Source organism: Ursus maritimus, unplaced genomic scaffold (assembly GCF_017311325.1).
Source record: "Ursus maritimus isolate PB19 unplaced genomic scaffold, ASM1731132v1 scaffold_2, whole genome shotgun sequence".
NCBI classification, from domain to species: domain Eukaryota; kingdom Metazoa; phylum Chordata; class Mammalia; order Carnivora; family Ursidae; genus Ursus; species Ursus maritimus.
The window spans coordinates 57402831-57421841 of NW_024424452.1; the positions used below are offsets into that span (position 1 = coordinate 57402831).

Genomic DNA, 19011 nt, shown 5'->3' on the forward strand with positions numbered 1-19011 from the left:
TCTTTATGATGCTGTTTGCCTATTATTTATTTCTACATATACTGAAACTTCACAATACACTGATTGTAATTTTGTTGTAAGAAATTATTCTCTTTTAAAGAGACTTAAATAATAATAATAATAAAAGATATCGTTGCCCATGTGAGTGCCCCTGCCACGTTTCTTCATTCCTTGTGCAGACCCATATTACTGACAGGCATCATTTTCCTTTTTGATTGAAAGTCTTCCTACATCATTTCTTTAATTCAGGTCTGCTGGCAAAATTCTTCCAGATTTTTTTTTTAAAGATTCTATTTATTTATTTATTTATATTAGAGAGAGTGAAAGCACATGCGGGAGGGGCAGGGAGAAAGTGCGAATCTTAAGCAGACTCCGCAGGGAGCATGGGGCCCCATGCAGGGCTCATCCCACGACCTTGAGATCATGACCTGAGCCAAAACCAAGAGTTGGATGCTTAAAGACTGAGCCACCCAGGCTCCCTGGAATTCTTACAGATTTTATACATCTGCAAATATATTTTCCTTTTTCTTTTGGAAACATTTTTGCTAAAAAATGAACTCTAAGTTGACAGAATTTTTTAATATTTTAAAGATTACACCTCCACTCTTTTCTCATTTGCATGTTTCCAAGAAATTTGCTGTTATCCTTAGCATTGTTCCTCTGTACCCAATCTTCATACCTCATTAACTTATATCTAAGCACTTACAGTCTTAGTAAGCTTTATATGAGTAGAGATGTCTTTACCCATGTAGGGACTCTTTTGATAACTAATGAAAATTGAGATATTCTTTTTAATTTGGTTTTGCACAATTTGATTATGAAGTGCTTTGGTTGTCATTTTCTTGAGGTTTCTCATGTTTGCTTTTTTTTTTTTTTTTTTGAGTTTCTTGGATCTGTAGGATTTAAATACTGATCAACTTTGGAAATCCATCATTAACTCTTCAATTTTTTTTTTTTTTGTCTGTGGTGAACAGATTCTAAAGTGGCTCCCAATACCCCTTCCTCATGGTATGCACATTCTTCTGTAATCTTTCCCACTGAGTAAAGGTGGGAACTGTCACTTGTTTCTGAACATAGAATACAGCAAGGGTGATAGAATGCATGTGATTATGTAATTATATGACCATAGTTACATTATGTAACATCGTAGTATTTTATAATTACTCTTTTCCTTGCTGAATGTGAGTAAACAAATTAAGCTGTTGTGAGCTGCCATATGGCATGGGTTCATTGGCAAATAATTGAAGGTTACTTCTCACCAAGAGCCAACGGAGATCCTCACACTGACAAGGAACTGAATGGTGCCAACAACCATGTATGCTTGGAAATGAATCCTCCCCAAGTTGAGAATAAGTTGAAACTCTAGTTCAGGTGGACACTGATTAGAGAAACTAGCTAATCCATACCTGGGTCATTGACAACTCCCACTCCCACTCCCCAAAAATCAAAAAGAAGATCATGTGTTTTATGTTAAGCCTCTAAATTCATGACAATATTGTTACATAGCAGTAGGTATCTAATACATGCCCCCTTCATCCTTGTCCTTCTTTGAGACTCTAATTACACATATTCACGGCTGCATGAAATTGTCTTACAGCTCACTATTCATTGTTTTTCAAATTCTTTTTTTTCTCTCTGGTTTCATTTTAAAGAGGAACTGTGTATACTTTACGTACCTATTTCTCAATTTCACTAATCTTATCTTGTGCCAGGTTGTAGGTTTTTAATCTTATCCTGTGTATTTTTTATGTTGAAGATTATATTCTTCATCTCAATAAGTTTGATTTGGTTCTTTTTTTATATCTTCATGTCTCTAATTTTATTTTAGGAAATGTAGAATGCAGTTGTAATAAATGTCTTAATGTTCTTATCTGCTAATCCTAATGTCCTTGCTCATTGTGTGTCAGTTTTGGTTGGCTGAATGCTCTCTCCATTATTGTTTCTGCTTTCCTGCTTCTTCATTGTCTGGAACTTTTAAATGGTTAATGGTATGAATCTTACTTTGTTGCATGTTGGACATATTTGTTTATATTCCTGTAAATATTCTTGAGCTTTGTTCTGGAAGGCAGTTCTTGAAAACAGTTTGATTATTTGGGGTCTTATTTTTATAATTTGTTAGTTAGGGTCCAGAGAAAAACTCAGTCTAGGTCAAAATTACAGGTACACTTCATTTTATCGTGCTTCACAAGTTTTTTACAAATTGAAGGCTTGTGGCAACCCTTGTTGGGCAAGTGTATTGATGCCGTTTTTCCAACAGCATTTTCTCACTTTGTGTCTCTGTGCCATATTTTGGTAATTCTTGCAATATTTCAAACTTTTTCATCATTATATTTGTTAAGGTGATCCATGATCAGTGATCTTTGATGTTATTGCTATAATTGTTTGGGCTGGGAGGGGGGGCACCACAAACTGCACTCATGTAACTTAATCGATAAATATGTGTGTTCTAACTGTTCCACCGACTGGCCGTTCCCCTGTCTCTCTCCCTTTCCTCAGGCCTCCTTATTTCCTGAAACACAACAAGATTGAAATTAGGCCAATTAATAACTCTGCAATGGCCTCTAAGTGCTCAAGTGAAAGGAAGAATTGTGTGTCTCTCGCTTTAAGTCAAAAGCTAGAAATGATTAAGCTTAGTGAGAAAGGCATGCCAAAGCCAAGATAACTGAAATCTAGGTCTCTTACACCAAACAGCCAAGTTGGGAATGCAAAGGAAATGTTCTCAAAGGAAATTAAAAGTGCTACTCAAATAAACACACAAATGCTGGGGGGAAAAAAAGCAAAATAGCCTTACTGCTGACATGGAGAAAGTTTGAGTGGTCTGGAGAGAAGGTCAAATCAGTGACAACAGTTCCTTAAGCCAAAGCCTACTTCAGAGTAAGGTCCTAACTCTCTTCAAAGCAATGAAGGTTGAGAGAATTGAAGAAGTTGCAGAAGAAAAGTTAAAAGTCAGGAGAGGTTGGTTCATGAGGTTTAAAGAAATAAGCCACTGGGATGCCTGGGTGGCTCAGTCGATTAAGTGTCTTCCTTTGCCTCAGGTCAATGGCTACATTAAACACTAGATTTCCAAGGTACATGAAACAGCCTTGTATCAGAACATTTTCTCTAGGACTTTCATAGCTAGAAAGGCAAATGCCTGGATTCACAACTTCAAAGGACAACTGACTCTCTTGTTAGGGACTGATGCAGCTGGTGACTTTAAGTTGAAGCCAATACTCATTTACCATTCTGAAAATCCTAGGGACCTTAAGAATTAAGCAAAATCTACTCTGCCTAGGCTCTACAAATGGAACAACAAAGTCTGGACAACAGTACATCTGTTTGCAACAGGGTTTACTGAATATTTTAAACCTACTATTGACCTATTGCTCAGAAAAAAAACTCCTTTCAAAATATTATTGCTCAGTGATTATGCACCTGGTCACCCAAGAGTTTTGATGGGGATGTACGAGATTAATGTTTTCTTGCCTGCTAACATAACATCCATTCGGCACTCACTGGATCAAACAGTAACTTTGACTTTCAAGTTTTATTATTTAAGAAATACATTCCATAAGGTTATAGTTGCCATAGATAGTGATTCCACTGATGGATCTGGACAAAGTAAGTTGAAAACTTCTGGAAAGGATTCACCATTCTAAATGCCATTAAGAACATTCCTGATTCAGGGGAAGGGATCAAAATATCAACACTAACATGAGTTTTGAAAAAGTTGATTTCAGCTCTCATGGATGATTTTGAAGGGTTCAAGACTTCAGCAGAGGAAGTAAGATGTGGTGGAAATAGCAAGAGAACTAGAATTAGAAGTGGAGCCTGAAGATGTGACTGAATTACTGTAATCTCATGGACAAACTTTAATAGTCGAGGAGTTGATTTTTGTAGTTGAGCAAAGAATGTGGTTTCTTGAGGTGGAATCTATTTCCAGTGAAGACGCTGCAAAGACTGTTGCAGTGACAACAAAGATTTAGGATATTACATAAACTTAGTTGTCAAAGCAGCAGCAGGGTTTAAGAGGACTGCCTCCAATTGTGAAAGTTCCATTGTGGGTAAAATGCTATCAAACAGCATCACAGGCTACAGAGAAATAATGAAAGGAAGAGTCGTTCAATAAGGTGAACTTCATTATTGTCTTATTTTAAAAGACTCTCACAGCCACCTCAGCCTTCAGCAATCGTCACCCTGATGCAGCAGCAGCCATTGACATCAAGGCAAGAGCCTCCACCAGTAAAAAGATTATGATTCACTGAAAGCTCAGATGATCATTAGCATTTTTAGTAATGAAGTGTTTTTCAATTAAGGTATGTACATTTTTTAGACACAATGTTATTTGCATACTTAATAGATGAGTATAAGGTAAACATAACTTCTATATTCACTAGGAAACCAAAAAATTTATTTGACTCACTTTATTGTGATATTTATTTTATTACAAGGGGTCTGGGATCAAACCCACAATTTATTCCAGGTATGCATGCATTCTTTACGACTGAGACATGACTTTCATCAGTATTGTATCCTGTGCTCCACGAATTATTATTGTTTCTATTCTGCCTTATAAAAACACTTTTCCGGGCCCTGTGTGAGTGCCAGACACTGTTCTCTAATCCTATAGTGTGGTTTCTTCCTGGATGCCCGGTAATGTTCTCATATGCATACACTCAAAAGTATTCTGTTAAATACCAAAGGGCAACTCTCTGCAGTTCCCTGGGGTTCTCTCAACATTGCCTTCCCCTCTTTGGCATTCTATCCAACAAACTAGAAAACACCTATGTCTCACTAAACTCTGAGGTTTTTCCTCAACCTATGGAAAATTTTGGTCTCTTCTTGGATTTTCCTTCCCTGTACCACATCCCGGAAAGTCTTTCCAGACAATAAGCTGGGCGATCCTAGAGCCCACCTTGGTTGTTACCATCTCTCATGGATCACCGTCCTTCTTTGACTGTCATTCAGTGTCTTAAAACCCAGTATTTTCCGGGTGACGTTTATTAAGGAGGGCACATGTTGTGATGAGCACCGGATGTTACATGCAACTAATGAATCGTTGAACACTACATCAAAAACTCAAGATGTACTATATGTTGGCTAACTGAACATAATAATAATTTAAAATCCAGTATTTTTATATTATTTATCTTTTTTTTTGGTATTGTTATGTAGGAAGGTAGATCCAGGCCATTATTCCATCTGGGTTAGAAGCAAGTTTATTTAGAGATTTTTAATTTTACTTAATATTAACTACACTTATTGATTTTATTTTTCAGGTTTTTTTCACTTTATGTATTTTTTTGTAAGTGGAAGAGATAATTTAGTCAGCACTCAGTTACAACACAGAATATATAATTATAATTTATGACAAGAAGTATAAACACAAGGTGGGTTTTGACTGACGATAATGTGACAACTGAGATGTGAGGGAGCAGAAAACAAATACAATATGATAGACCTAAGGTCTATAGCTTCTGGCCCAGAAAATAACAACTTATAATAGGAACACAGTTGGAAAAGTGGAGCAGAAGGAAACAGATGCAGAAAAATATCACAAATAGAAGTTTTAAATTTTTTCCTGATTTGTATAATTAAGATTTAATCTACAGTGAGTAATGTATAGAATCACTGAATCATATATTGTATACCTGAAACTGATGTTAACACTGTATGTTGATTATACTGGGATTAAATTTTTAAAAATTAAAAAGATTTAATCTAAATAGTAAAAGTCCAATTTTATTTTTCTAATTTACTATTAGTTAGCCACTCTGTATAAGCTATTTTATTTAAAACAAAAACACAAACAGATTTTGCTTTTGCTCTCTGGTAAATTAGGACTTTGTCAAAAGCAGAGAAAGCTCAGGACAAGGAAATAAAGGCCTATACCAAAATGTAGAAAATTATTATTAAGAATATGACAATTTGAATATTTAAAGCATATGAATCTTAATTATTCTGAAAAAAATGTTTATGAATTGAATCATGATACTAAATTTATTTATAGTAATTATTCTGGAATAATATATTATTCCTTTAGGCTAAGAAATATTGGGGGCAAGTAAATATGTATACACAAAAAATGCAGATACACTTTTTTGTGAATTTGAAAAAAGTCAGAATTATTTAATATATTAAGTTAAATGTACAACTAATACTGTATCAATATGCTTAAATTTGTGTGCAAGTTAAAGTGTTCTTTTAAAACCCTAAAATAGTTTACTAAGGGAATCTTTTCTGAAAATCAAACTAATATATGAAATCAAACCTTCAATTATTGTGAATGGCTTACATGTAAATTTTCTCATCTCATGTCTTTTTAAAGTAAGCTTTTTTGAACATATAGAAATAAAATTTAAAAATTCATTGTGAGATTTTACTGATTTTATTCTCAAAGAGCAAATAATTTACATATCAAACATGCTTCTTGGAAAATTATTATCAGGCCTAATTTTATAAATTTTAATTTTTATTTATAAGTTATAATTTTTAATTTTTATAAGTTTTAATTTAATGGTTTTTTATCATTTCAGAAATGTAGATCTAAATTTGTGGACCCCTTCTCAACATCACCTGCAACACTCTTAGTAAACTAAGTGGCACTAAAACATCATTTGAAGGTGGATATTTTTTAGCTGGTATGTTGACCTTTAAGGTAATTTTAACATATTATTCGTGCTTTTTCCTAAATTTGTTGGAAAAAATTTGTAAACACCATAATTTTAAAAATCTGATTTTTTTCTGTACAAGAAAAATGCCAGAAATACAATGAATTCATCAGTACTTACTTGAGAAAATAATAACTTATTTATTTTAAAATTTTTAAGTGTTTGAGGGGCACCTGGGTGGCTTAGTTGGTTAAGCATCTGCCTTCATCTCAGGTCATGATCCCAGGGTCCTGGGATCGAGCCCTGCATCGGGCTCCCTGCTTAGCTGGGAGCCTGCTTCTCCCTCTCCTTCTGCCAGCTTCTCCCCCTGCTTGTACTCTCTCTCTTTCTCTGTTAAATAAATAAAATCTTGAAAAAAATAAAATAAAATTTTTAAGTGTTTGATAAAAAATTTAATTTCACTCACTGCATGTAACCTGATTTTTAGAATTTAGGGTATTAAGGAAGTTTTGGAAAATGCACATCCCACATCAGGTGCTAGATTACACTTTCTCAAAATACATATTTTCATTGTCAATCACATAAGATTAAATTTATTAGACTATTTCACAATAAACCTAAGAACATTTAGTGTGATCTTTTAGATAACTTGGGTCAATTGAATTGAATCTTCTGAAAATAATGGCCCATTCCAGAAATTGTATTTGACATGTTATTGCATTAAAAATAATATTGAGAAAGAATATTTGATATAAATGCTGTTAATTGGAATAATATGGCAGTTAATTAAGCTACATAGGTGTTTGAGCCTCTTTTTAAAAATTTCCAGATGTGATAATGAACTGCAGCCTACATTTATATTCATAATTATAAGAGATAAAAACAACAAATTGATCTATCCCATTTTCTAGAAATTGGCTCATAGGTAACACAATTTGTCCAACTCTTTTGTGTTTTTGCAAGAATTAACATGATAAAAGCAGGCATGATTTTGCAGATTTAATTATATTTTTGCTGTTATCTGATAATGATCTTACTTGACTTTCTTTTTTAACAATACTGTGTTTCCTGAATTCTATAAATCAAGAGACAACTTCATACATTTGTTGAGAAATTAAATGCCTACTACATGGCACTTTAAGCACAAAACAATTTGCCTTATCAAAGAAACTGTGGATCTTGCTACCCTTAGTTGAAAATTTTAAATAAACAAACACTGCATTAAACCTTTAGGGATTTAGGGGTGCCTGGGTGGCACAGTGGTTAGGCGTCTGCCTTCAGCTCAGGGCGTGATTGCGGCGTTGTGGGATCGAGCCCCACATCAGGCTCCTCCGCTGTGAGCCTGCTTCTTCCTCTCCCACTCCCCCTGCTTGTGTTCCCTCTCTCGCTGGCTGTCTCTATCTCTGTCGAATAAATAAATAAAATCTTAAAAAAAAAAAAAAAAACCTTTAGGGATTTAGTAAAGGAGTTAAGCTCTTGGTTTCAAATGTACCACAAAAGCACTCTGCATTGAACTATGTATATAAGTATGAAGAATTTCAGTAGTTAAATGCCCTTAGATTCCCCCTACACACCCCACCCCATCCCCATCCTCAGTCCTTCCTATTCAGTTAACTTACATCTAAGCAATTATAATCTTATAATTGAGGAGAGACACCTTTTATCTGTGTAGGGACGTACTTGATCACTAATGAAAATAAAAGATACTCTCCCCAGAAAAATGCCCGGGCACATACAGTGGTGCAAGCAATACAGGAGCCTGTACACCTCCCCAAGAGTTTTCCTTAGCTTCCACAGTAACCCAGACAGCAGCGGACCCTGCACCAGAAAATCACCAGTCACTTAAAATTACAACTGTCTCAGAAGAGAACTCCATCCAGACCTAATTAAATCCTGCAAAGTCTGATGGTTCGCCCCTCTTTCCCATTTCCCACTACCTCAGCCTTGCACTCCCTACGTACTTCTGTGACTATATTCTTAGTCATGGTGTTGCCACCGGCACATACCTCATTTCCTTTTTTTCCCTCAGTTACAGCGCAAGAAATGTTTACTTCTCTTTACTCTCCATCCCTGTATCATCCCCCTACTGCCCTCTGCTTCCTCTCCCCGATCTAAAGCCTCACTTTTCCTCTCTATCCAGGGTCACTCTAAGCACACGTTAAAATATTTCCATTACATGGTCTGGAGGGCCTTCCCATGGTCAATGGATAGTGAATATTCCCTGGAGCTCTAACGGTGAGGCTGTTCACTCCCCCACATTCCAGGTTACCCCTTCCTCTTTCTCAGAGCTGCTCTTTGATTACTTACTTCTCAGAGTCACTTCTTTAAAGCTCATTTCTACCACATAGTTGTATGAGTTGAACCCCCAGGGTTGAAAAACAATGCCTGCGTGCAATACTTTACACCATTAAAACATGTTGATTTTTGTGATATGTACTTTGTTTGTGGGAGAACAGAATTACATGCAAATACCCATTAAGTTTGTTTGTTTATTTTTTTCCTTTTTTTCCCCAATCCTTAGCCACCTTGAACTGCTCCACACTCGGATGGAGTACACACCCCTTTACCCCGCCTAGGGCTGCCAGGCCCTCCAGAACTGTGGAGCTGGGGCCCAGCACCAACCACCTGCATAGTCTCCAGTGAGGAGGGGACCCACATGCCAAACCTCCCCCCCCCACCTGAGGTGGCAGCTAAAGATGGGCAACAGCAAGTCCCAGTTTGGGACTTCTGGGCTTCTCCAGGAAGGAGGGGTCCCTCGTGTCTCATTAGATGAAACTCCACCCAGCCAGCAAGTCCCAGTCCTATCACAGCAGGAGGACAGTATGGTCCAGCTTTTGGGAGTGATATGCATGTTTGTGTAGTTTAGTGCTTAGAGAGAAGCAGATGCCTTTGTCCCCAAGATCCTGTTCCTGTGACCAGGCGTCTCTAGACCCAAGTCCTGTTCCAAATTTTTGGTGACCCTCTGTTAAGTTTTGAGATAAACTGTGAATGAATATTTCTTACTGAGTAAAGTACAAAACTCTACTGTATTATTCTACTTGGTGCTCAGAAAAAAAAAAATCAATAGCCATATAATAAACAGACTTACAATAATGATGTCTTCTATTAGAAAATACACTTTAAGTTACTGTTTATATCATCAAAATTGATTTCTGAAAAGTCTATTTGTCCCTAGCAACCTCAAGCTAACAGTACCCTATCTTACAATATTTTAAAAATTAACTAAAATATCTACATTCATGCTGGCTGCAGTTTTATCTGTACAGCATAAATACTATTTATATACTTGATTATCCAATATAACAGAAGTCCTGCAGTCAGAAGTAGACTAACTATAATTGTGTAATTTATAACTACAGAAGTCTTTTTCCCAACTTCATCTACTAGCAATATGGAAGACAGGTAGTATTGTTCGTGTAACCCATAAGCTAAAGATATTTCCTTATCAACTTTTATTCTCTCCTGAACATCTTGCACAAAATATATCTTAGACTAGTTTTTCCTAGCATTCCCAAAATACTGAAGTACTAACTTTTTGATTAACTTAAAAAACAAAACACACCTAATAATTTTAAAATCATGAAACAATAAAATGATATGGTTAATGACTGCTTTTTACATTGATTATGAAATCTTACAGAAGGAACACTAAGAAATGCTCTTTATATTTTATTTTGCTCTTGTTAATTTAGTCCCAGATCGCCCTATCACATTGCAATGATTCTTTATTTGGCAATGTCCCTTGACCAAATACAACAACATGTTGATTTAAACTGCCAGAGAAATGTGTCAAATAATCTGACGTTTCGGAAGCCGCTGTCTGTCTGTCTGTCTGTCTCTTGCCCCCGATTCTGTCTCTCTCTTTTTGAAAAATTAAAGGCACCATATTCTTACTTTCTTTCAGTTTTGTTAAGTCAACCTTAGTATAGTCAAAGGGAAAGGATTCTAGTGAACACATGGAATTTACCTACTAATTCTAGACTATGCTGTGTCTTGACATCCAGAAACTTATATCCAAATACTTGTACTTCTTAATTATATTGTTCAAGTATGGGGGGGAAATATTCTTTAAACCAGGACCTCTTAATGACTTTTGTGTCACTGAGCATTTTAAGCCTAATGAGGCACCTTCTCAGAATGTTTTTAAATAACTACTATAAAATATGGATATTCAAAAAATAAATTAATGTTATTAAAACAAAGTTTTATCCACCTACACATTATGAGGGAGTCTATGTACCCAGACGCTTACACAGTTCAAATGTGTTTCAATTAACATTAGGGTATGAAAGACACTGACCCAACTATCAAGTCACAAAGTTACATCAAGATACACACCAGTTCTCAAAATCTATTACATAACTTATGACAAATGGAAATGTTACTGTTTTTTTAGAACGTACTTGTTTAAATCAGTGATACATGCAAATATATAGAGATGCGTTTTAGAGCTAGGAAAAGTCATGGTATGACATCATTTTAGGGTAAATTCATTCATACCTTAATGGCAGTGGATGCAATTTGAATGTGGTGAAGTCTCCGAAGGGTGCTGTCCCTGTCAATGAAATAGGAAGCAGCTAGTTGATGTAGCGTCTCCAGAGTGACCAAAGAGCTATTGGTGCTGGATTCACTTCCTTCAGATCGTTTGCTCAGCTTCCGCTTGTCCACAAAAATTGTGAGTGACTCCTCTCCTGCATTAATAATATTTAAAATTAATCAATTTTCCACTTAAAATCAATTTTTCAATTATCTGCAGGTGAGGAAATATAGATTACAGACATAATGAAACAAAAGAGTGACAAGCAACAAAAGACAAGGTTAATTTCCTCGTTCATGAATATTTCTCATGTACCTAGAAAGATATGTGAGATATTGAAGGCTGTAAATACATATTTAGTAAATGCTGAATAGCTAGCATTTGTGGAACAATTTCTCTAGATTTTATGGACTTTCTCATATAGTTTAGTTCCTAACACCTGTATGGCACAAAAGCAAATTAAGAACAGAAAATATGTAAATTGAACTTAAGTGGGGTGCATGATATAAAATTGCATTTACTCAGAAATGTTTACCGTGGATCAGCATGACTAATGGAAACACGACCAAGCATATTACTAAACACTAGCCATTTTTTAAAGGTTTTATTTTTTAATAATCTGTACATACAACATGGGACTTGAATTTACAGCCCCAAGGTAAAGTCCCATGCTCTACAGACTGAGTCAGACAGGCACCCCTAATTGAACCTTGAAAATGCAGAGAAAAAATACATATGCATATATTGTTATGTGAATATACATGAATTAAATTCGGAGGTTTCCTACATGTGGCATTACATAAAAATATTATGTGTTAATAAGCTCGCTCGATGGAAATCATTAACCTCCATGGAAGATTTAGGTATTGACAATGGATTTTCAAAGGTGAAATTTAAAGTATAATATAATTAAGCTGCAATTTTCAGTGTTCAAATGTTGACAAAAAATATCAATGGTATTTAAATTTAACATTAAGAACTTGCCATTTTCAGATTTCCATATTCTTGGATATTCATCTAGCATATAATTGTCAGACTTGATGCTTACTCTCCTTCTCTCAGGAACCCACTGTTCTCATGGCATTATGCCCACTTACAAATTGGCAAGCCAGTGTTATAAAATACCAAAAAAATAAAATAATGCTAATTTTAAAATGACATATTCTTGGTGAGTACCCAATCCTAAGTAACAGCTTATAACAGCAGATAAAGCAAAAGATCAGGTCAATTGATATCAGAAGTAAAGTGTTAACAATGTTATTTGTTTTGTTCTGTTTTTCTGTCTTTCGTTTTTTGGGTTTTTTTGAAGGTCACATTCTGGGTTTGTATTTGGATCCCAACATGCATACTGGAAATCAAACAGCTTAACTAGAACAGCTGAAAAAAAAAAATCCTTCAAAAAAAATGAATGAGTGGGTCAAATTATCAACAGCATTAGGTCATGTGTATGATAAAGAGCTTGCAGGTGGGAACATATGAAAGAGAAAAGGGAAAATATATGTAAATTACTATAGCAACAAACAAACAAAAAATCCCCAATGATTACTTACCCTCAGAAAAAGAGGATAACTAATGTGGAAGTTTGAGTGAGTGTATCTCAGAAAGACCAAGGAATCTGAGGGAAAAAAATCACCCATGTGCCAATTTGTGAGAGAGTACCAAACCAAACATCCTGTGCATGGATGTACAAAGAACAGTTCGGTGGTAGTCTAAGAAGGCATAATGAGGACTTATCACCCGTGCAAGTGCTATGGTCTGAATGTTTGTGTACCCTCAAAACTTATATGTGAAATCCTAACCCCCAAAGATGAAAAGTATTAAGAGGAAGGGCTTCTGGGAGGTACTTAGATCAGGAGATAGAGCCCACATCAATGGAGTTAATGTCTTTATAAAAGAGACTCCAAGAGAGATCCCTTGCCACTTCAACCATGTGAAAATACAAGAAGTCTGCAACCTTGAAAAGGGCCCTAATGCAACCACACCAGCACCTTGATCTTGGACTTCTAGCTTTCAGAACAGTGAGCAATAGATTTCTGCTGTGTATAAGCCACCCAGTCTGTGGTGTTTTGTTAGCCCAAATAGACTAATACGGCAAGAGACATGTCTTATTAAGTAAGATTAAAAACAAAATGGCAAAGATCTTGGTGAATGTAAATAAAAAGGAAGTAAAGTTAACAGTCTTGATATCCAATATTGTAGAATTCAGACCAAAAATTATTAAATGGGAAAAAGAAAAACATTGTATAATGAGTGTTAAAGACTAAGACTTGCCAAGTTGCTTTAATGGCAACACTTTTCATAAAGCAGAAAATACAGGAAATATAAGTTAAAATAGTACAAGAAACGCAAATTAAAATATATTGATATATCACTTTGCAATTACGGAATTTGCCAAAATCCAAAAGTTTGATGACTTTGCCAAAGCTGTTGGCAAACTGGAAGGAAAAAGGCCCTCTGATATATTGCTGGTAGTCATGCAAAATGATGTAACTATAGAGAGAAATTTGGCAATAGTTAGCAATAATTGACTCAACGATCCTACTTTTAATACTCCATCCCAAAAACACTGGCTAAAATATACAAAAGTCTTCTTACTGTGGCTTTATTTGTAATATTTGTAGCAACACAGATCCCTACCTAATCAGTAAGAATGAACCATGTTGCATCTATACAGTAGAATACAGTGCAGCCACAAGAAAGAAGTGAGAGTGATGTAAAACACTTATTCATAATACAATTCTTTAAGTAGGTAGTAAGTTCATGATTTTAATATTATGACTAAAATGAAATTCTGGATGAGTTGGCAGTTCTCCGATGATTCTATTTAGAAAATACGTCTAAATATTCATGTTTAACCTCTTTGCATTCACGTTTTCTACAGATTCCTGTAGATAGAAGCTTAACTGCCTATTCTTTAAAATAATATCTAATCTTCTCTTCAATTCAGTAATATATTAAATTCAAAGTATGGGTTCAATTGATTTATTGGAAGTTAGTTTTGCCTTCTGGAGATTCAAAGAAGCCATTTAAATATGTGAAGTGGGTCATCTTCACTATGTCTTTATTGTAGAGCAGTGAATTTTCTTGTTACTGGAGGTTCCCAACATGAATTGAAAAACTATACATCATTGAGCAGAAGAGATAATTAGACCACTAGAATGGACTCTCACTGAATTATGAGGTGATGGAAGACAGAAAAATATAGAATTAATTATTATAGTTTAGATGTAAGTGTGCCAATTTTTAATGCCAAATAGATTCGGGTTTTAATACTGGCTTCTGTTTAATAACTGAATGATCTTGAATTGTATAATTCAGTTTCCTTTCATGTCACATGAGAAGAGTATCCCTTCCTCAAAGATGAGCTAGAAGCATGAAACAGATAATATCTGTAAAGGATTTAAAATACGATTAGATTACAGTCAGAATTCAAAAGTTGTTGGCATGGTATTATTCTCTTTTATTCACTTCAATTCCTTAAAATTTAGAATAAAACAGCTCATTCCACATCTGCACATTTCTAGTAATTTTAGCTATTTTGTCGTATTTGTGATGAACAGAAGCCTCCTTTTCTACTTGTTTTACAAATGCATGAACCCTCGTCTTACAATCTGTATCCACACATGGTAAGTAAATATCTCTCAAAATAGTCCTTTAAATACCATATCCCTCTATACATCTTCACTCTTCAGGTGAAAATTCCTTAGTGGGAACTCAGTTGAGTCATACATTACACAAAAAGAGAAGAGTAGCATAATCTTATTTTTAAAAAGCAAATTAAAATATTTGATTTAAGAATATATAGCAGATGTTAGGCTGTCCTGTGATAATTTGGAAAATGACACATAACAAGAGCTAGGGATTAGTATTTCAGAGTGGTCCTATCTTACAATATGAATGATAAATGCTAATGTAGGTTCAAGCAATCAAAGATGTCCATAGAGAATTGATGGTCCATAGTCATCATCATGAGTAAGAGCAGCTTCTCATTCTCTATCTACCGGAGATTTAAAAAAATATTTCCTTTGTTTTCAGAGTCCACATTTGTTTGTCGGGTACAGGTAAATGTGTTTTCTGCCTTCTATCCTGAGAGCAAGTATATATTACAGACAACAGAAAAAATCAAAAGAAAAATATTGTAAATCCTTATACACTTTTATTAATAGTTTTATAGCTCATTCTTCATTGCTGTTGTTTTAATTTGAAGGAAATATGATATAATAAGAGAAAGGAAAATGTGAGTTTTGGAGTCAGGTGTATGTGAAGGTAAATCCTGATAGCTCATAGTCCTTTAACTTGATGACTGTGGGGCTTTGGTAAAGTTACACTTGCCCTTAGCATTTCCATTTTTAAAAGAGAAGCAATATCCTACTCTCATCTGTTTGAAAAGACTAAGCAATATAATTTCTCCATAGAATCTGGCAGAACACATAAAATATGTACAATTAATGTTGGTTTCCTTTCTTTTCATTTTTTTAAAATTAGGGCCTAACGGTAAATGAAGAGGCTTTAAATTTTTACAAGTTAGCATTTCATAGATATTAAATTTCACCACAGGAAACTGGACTTAGTCAAAATTGTTTTCTAGTCGATCTTATAATCAAGGTACATGTGATGATTAAAGATAGCAGTTGGTTATTCTTTCCAATAACCTGATAAAGAGAAACTACTCATAAGTTGCTCATGGTTCTTCTCTACAGTTGAACATTAACCCATGTATGCAGGACTTTCCCTGTAGTGAAGCATGTGAGGCAGTTTAAATTACCCTAATTGTTCTTATGAATATCTTGCTTTAAACCCTATTTACAACAAACTAGACAACTATGTGATGTAAGCTGGGTAGTTTATGCTAAATTTTGTGTCATAAATCACAGATTGTTAAACACCTAAGATATTCTGACAAGGCTACTCAATCTACATTGGAAATAAGCCTATTTCTTTCCTCTAAGAGATCTGGTTCTGTTTTGTTTTGTAGTTTTTTTAATTATATATAACTACCAGGTTTTTGTGATGTTTATGGTCTTCATATTCTTTGAAACACTTACAGTTAGTTTTAAGAAAAAGAATGAAAAGAAAAAAGAATGCAGTCTTCACTATAATTGTAACTCTTTCTCAAGTACTCAGTTATAAAAGTTCATCAGAATTCTATGTAAATGACACACAATATTCAGATTTAAAAACTGAGATATTATTCAATCAACTAAAAATTTGTGTTCAAATGTCATTTTTATTCCTATTTTTTAAACCAGCTGTAGCTCATAAGCATGGCATGAGTACCAAAGGACATCCACGCATTTTGTAAAAACTAAATGTGATTCTGAAAACGATTCAACATTCTGAGTTTGTTAGAAAGTAAAAAGGATTAATGACTGTGGGTATAAAAGGATGTGATTATTTCACACAGAAATCATGCAGCTGTGTCTTTTACAGATAAAATACTGCGGTAGTTTATGGACATTAAAAAGCACATGTTGAAGGATGCTTTCAGAGAGAATGCAAAACAGAAGACAATAAAACAACAAAAAACCAATCATGACTTTAATGTTATCCTATGATCGGTTCATAAGAAGCAATTAGGTACATTTGATATGCTGTGGACCTCATAGTAATGTATTTTTCTGTCCTGATTTTCAAATCATCTATATTATGTCCATGAGGAAGAGAAATTTTAAAGGAATTTTGTACTTGGATTTTCTCAATTTGCATTCTCATATATACAGTTATTGAGGGTAAAGGTAATGCTCTCAAAAAGTTAGAACAAGTCAAAAAACAATGGATAATAGAATGAGTAAAAGAATCCTAGGGATAAATCAATAATGATGATGTGGCAGACTGCATTAATTTTTGCAATTACTTTCTGCACAATTGTGGAAGCAAACATGCATACACAGATTAATGGTCCATTGTAGAGAAGAACTATAACAGTTCATGAGTGATTTCCTTTAACCTGGTATCAGAAAGGGTAACACTGGGGTTGGTGGAATACGTGAAAACCAGTATACCATAATCTAGTACAAGTTTTGAGAAGCACCGTAAAGTTATACAAATTCTTTAGCTTTTTCCCTCTACCAGGACCGCATGTTCCAAAGAGAAACTTCTTCAACTTGATTCTTGGAATGAAGAGACAACCAGAGCAGAACACAGAGGATCCATAATCAAAGCATATTATTAGTTGTTTCATTTTGTTTTTTATTTCTTTACTGTGATGAAAATAACTCTTATAGGTTGGCTGTATTTTATGTTTTCATTGTTGTGCCCTTGGGTTAGTCTACCAACCTATAATGTATACCATTCCACCCAGACAAAATCAAATCAAAACAAAACGAAACAAAACAAAACAAAACAAAACAAAACAAAACAAAACAACACAACTGTGTATTTATGGTAAATGTCTTCCTGATGAGGACACGGAATACAGGTGAGGTTCAGTGGGGTGGAGTCTGGAGCCGACGACCAAGAAAGAATTCTTGAGCCGTCCTTGGTGCAAAATTGGTGGTTTACGGGGACAGGACCCCTGGACAGAAAGAGCTGCTGCCCCGGGGTGGTGAGGGGTGGCTGATTATATACCATGGGGTTGGGGGAGGTAAGGAAAAAGGGAGGTTGAGGAAATACTTTCATATGTTAAAGAAGACTCACAAGATAAAGAGAGGCCTTGCCATTGTCAAGTTAAGGTTCTTTTTCCCTCTAGCAAGGCATTAACATTAAGATGGTTGGGAACTTCCTGGAGCCTGCAGATTACAAGGACACTTAATTGTATCTACATTCCCTTCCGGAAGCTAGGTTATTGATAGAAATGCTTTGTTTTTGTAATCTACTAAAACATTTGTAAACTGAGGGATTGTGGTATCTGTAGGTTAACTATTTCTTTGTCCTTGAGGGCAGCCAGGAGTGCCTGAGGAATGTCACATACATCCCATGGAGGGGGGGGGATTGCAGGGTGTCAGTTTCTGCTTTGTCCTCAGCCAGTCTTCTGTTCCCTCCTCATTCCTGGTTATGCAATTTCCTTACACTGGAAGATCTTATACATAGCTTAAATGTAATTGTTTGTAGGTTTTACTTTTGATGTATCATTTTAACCCAAAAATGTTATCCTATTTTTTGGTAATGAGAGATTACATTATTCCTTGTGCTAAAGTCTTACAATATTTTGAGTATAGCTGTTCTTTTGAAATTATATTTCAGTTTTTACAGTGTACTTTGCTCTCACTACTGATGATTGTCCTTTCTTAGCTTAACATGTTAAAAGGTAAACATCCTGATGATATCTATCTTTCCACTAATACAGCATTGTAGAAAAACAGACAGTGTTTTAGAAACAAACAGATATAAAAAAATCGATCTGAGAAAACTAGGCTTCTGACAAGAAGCAGAGCCAAATATCTAAAGCCAGTAAAAACAGACATGTTGGCTTAACACCAATTGGCATCTACAAGATATTATGGGAAGGAAACAACTAGTCTTAGCTTTGACAAAGAAACATAATATGTTTTGCAAAACATTCCAAATGAAAGCATCTGACTTTTTGATTATCAACAGTTATCCACCCAAAAAGTCTGAAAAAATTTTAAACAAAATTGCCCAGATACCATAATATTCTCTTTAGAGCAATGACATGAAAAAAGAGGAACTGGAAATAAATAGTTCCCATGTCAGATGAAACTGAATCTACCCTGAGTGAATCACAATTAAGTTACCTCTCTTTTGGAGTTGTTTACAATGTTATAATGAACATTTTTGTTATGTATGTAATAGACTCCTGCTATTATTTTGGTAAGATTAATTTTCAGAAGTGAGATTTCTGGAACAGTTAAGAACACTCTAAATTTATATAAATACTCTAAACAGTACTGTTCAACCTTAATGTGCATATAAATCACCCAGAGA

At 34.9% G+C, this 19011-nt stretch overlaps 1 protein-coding gene across 2 annotated transcripts in view; it reads right to left on the reverse strand.

The window, feature by feature from the left end:
- Positions 1-19011, reverse strand: part of BRINP3 (BMP/retinoic acid inducible neural specific 3) — a 361285-nt gene that overhangs the window by 174375 nt on the left and 167899 nt on the right. For both annotated transcript variants that reach the window (XM_008685663.1, XM_040636019.1), the window contains one exon: positions 11091-11281. In XM_008685663.1, the coding sequence (XP_008683885.1) occupies positions 11091-11281 (191 nt within the window). The remainder of the gene's footprint in view (positions 1-11090; positions 11282-19011) is intronic.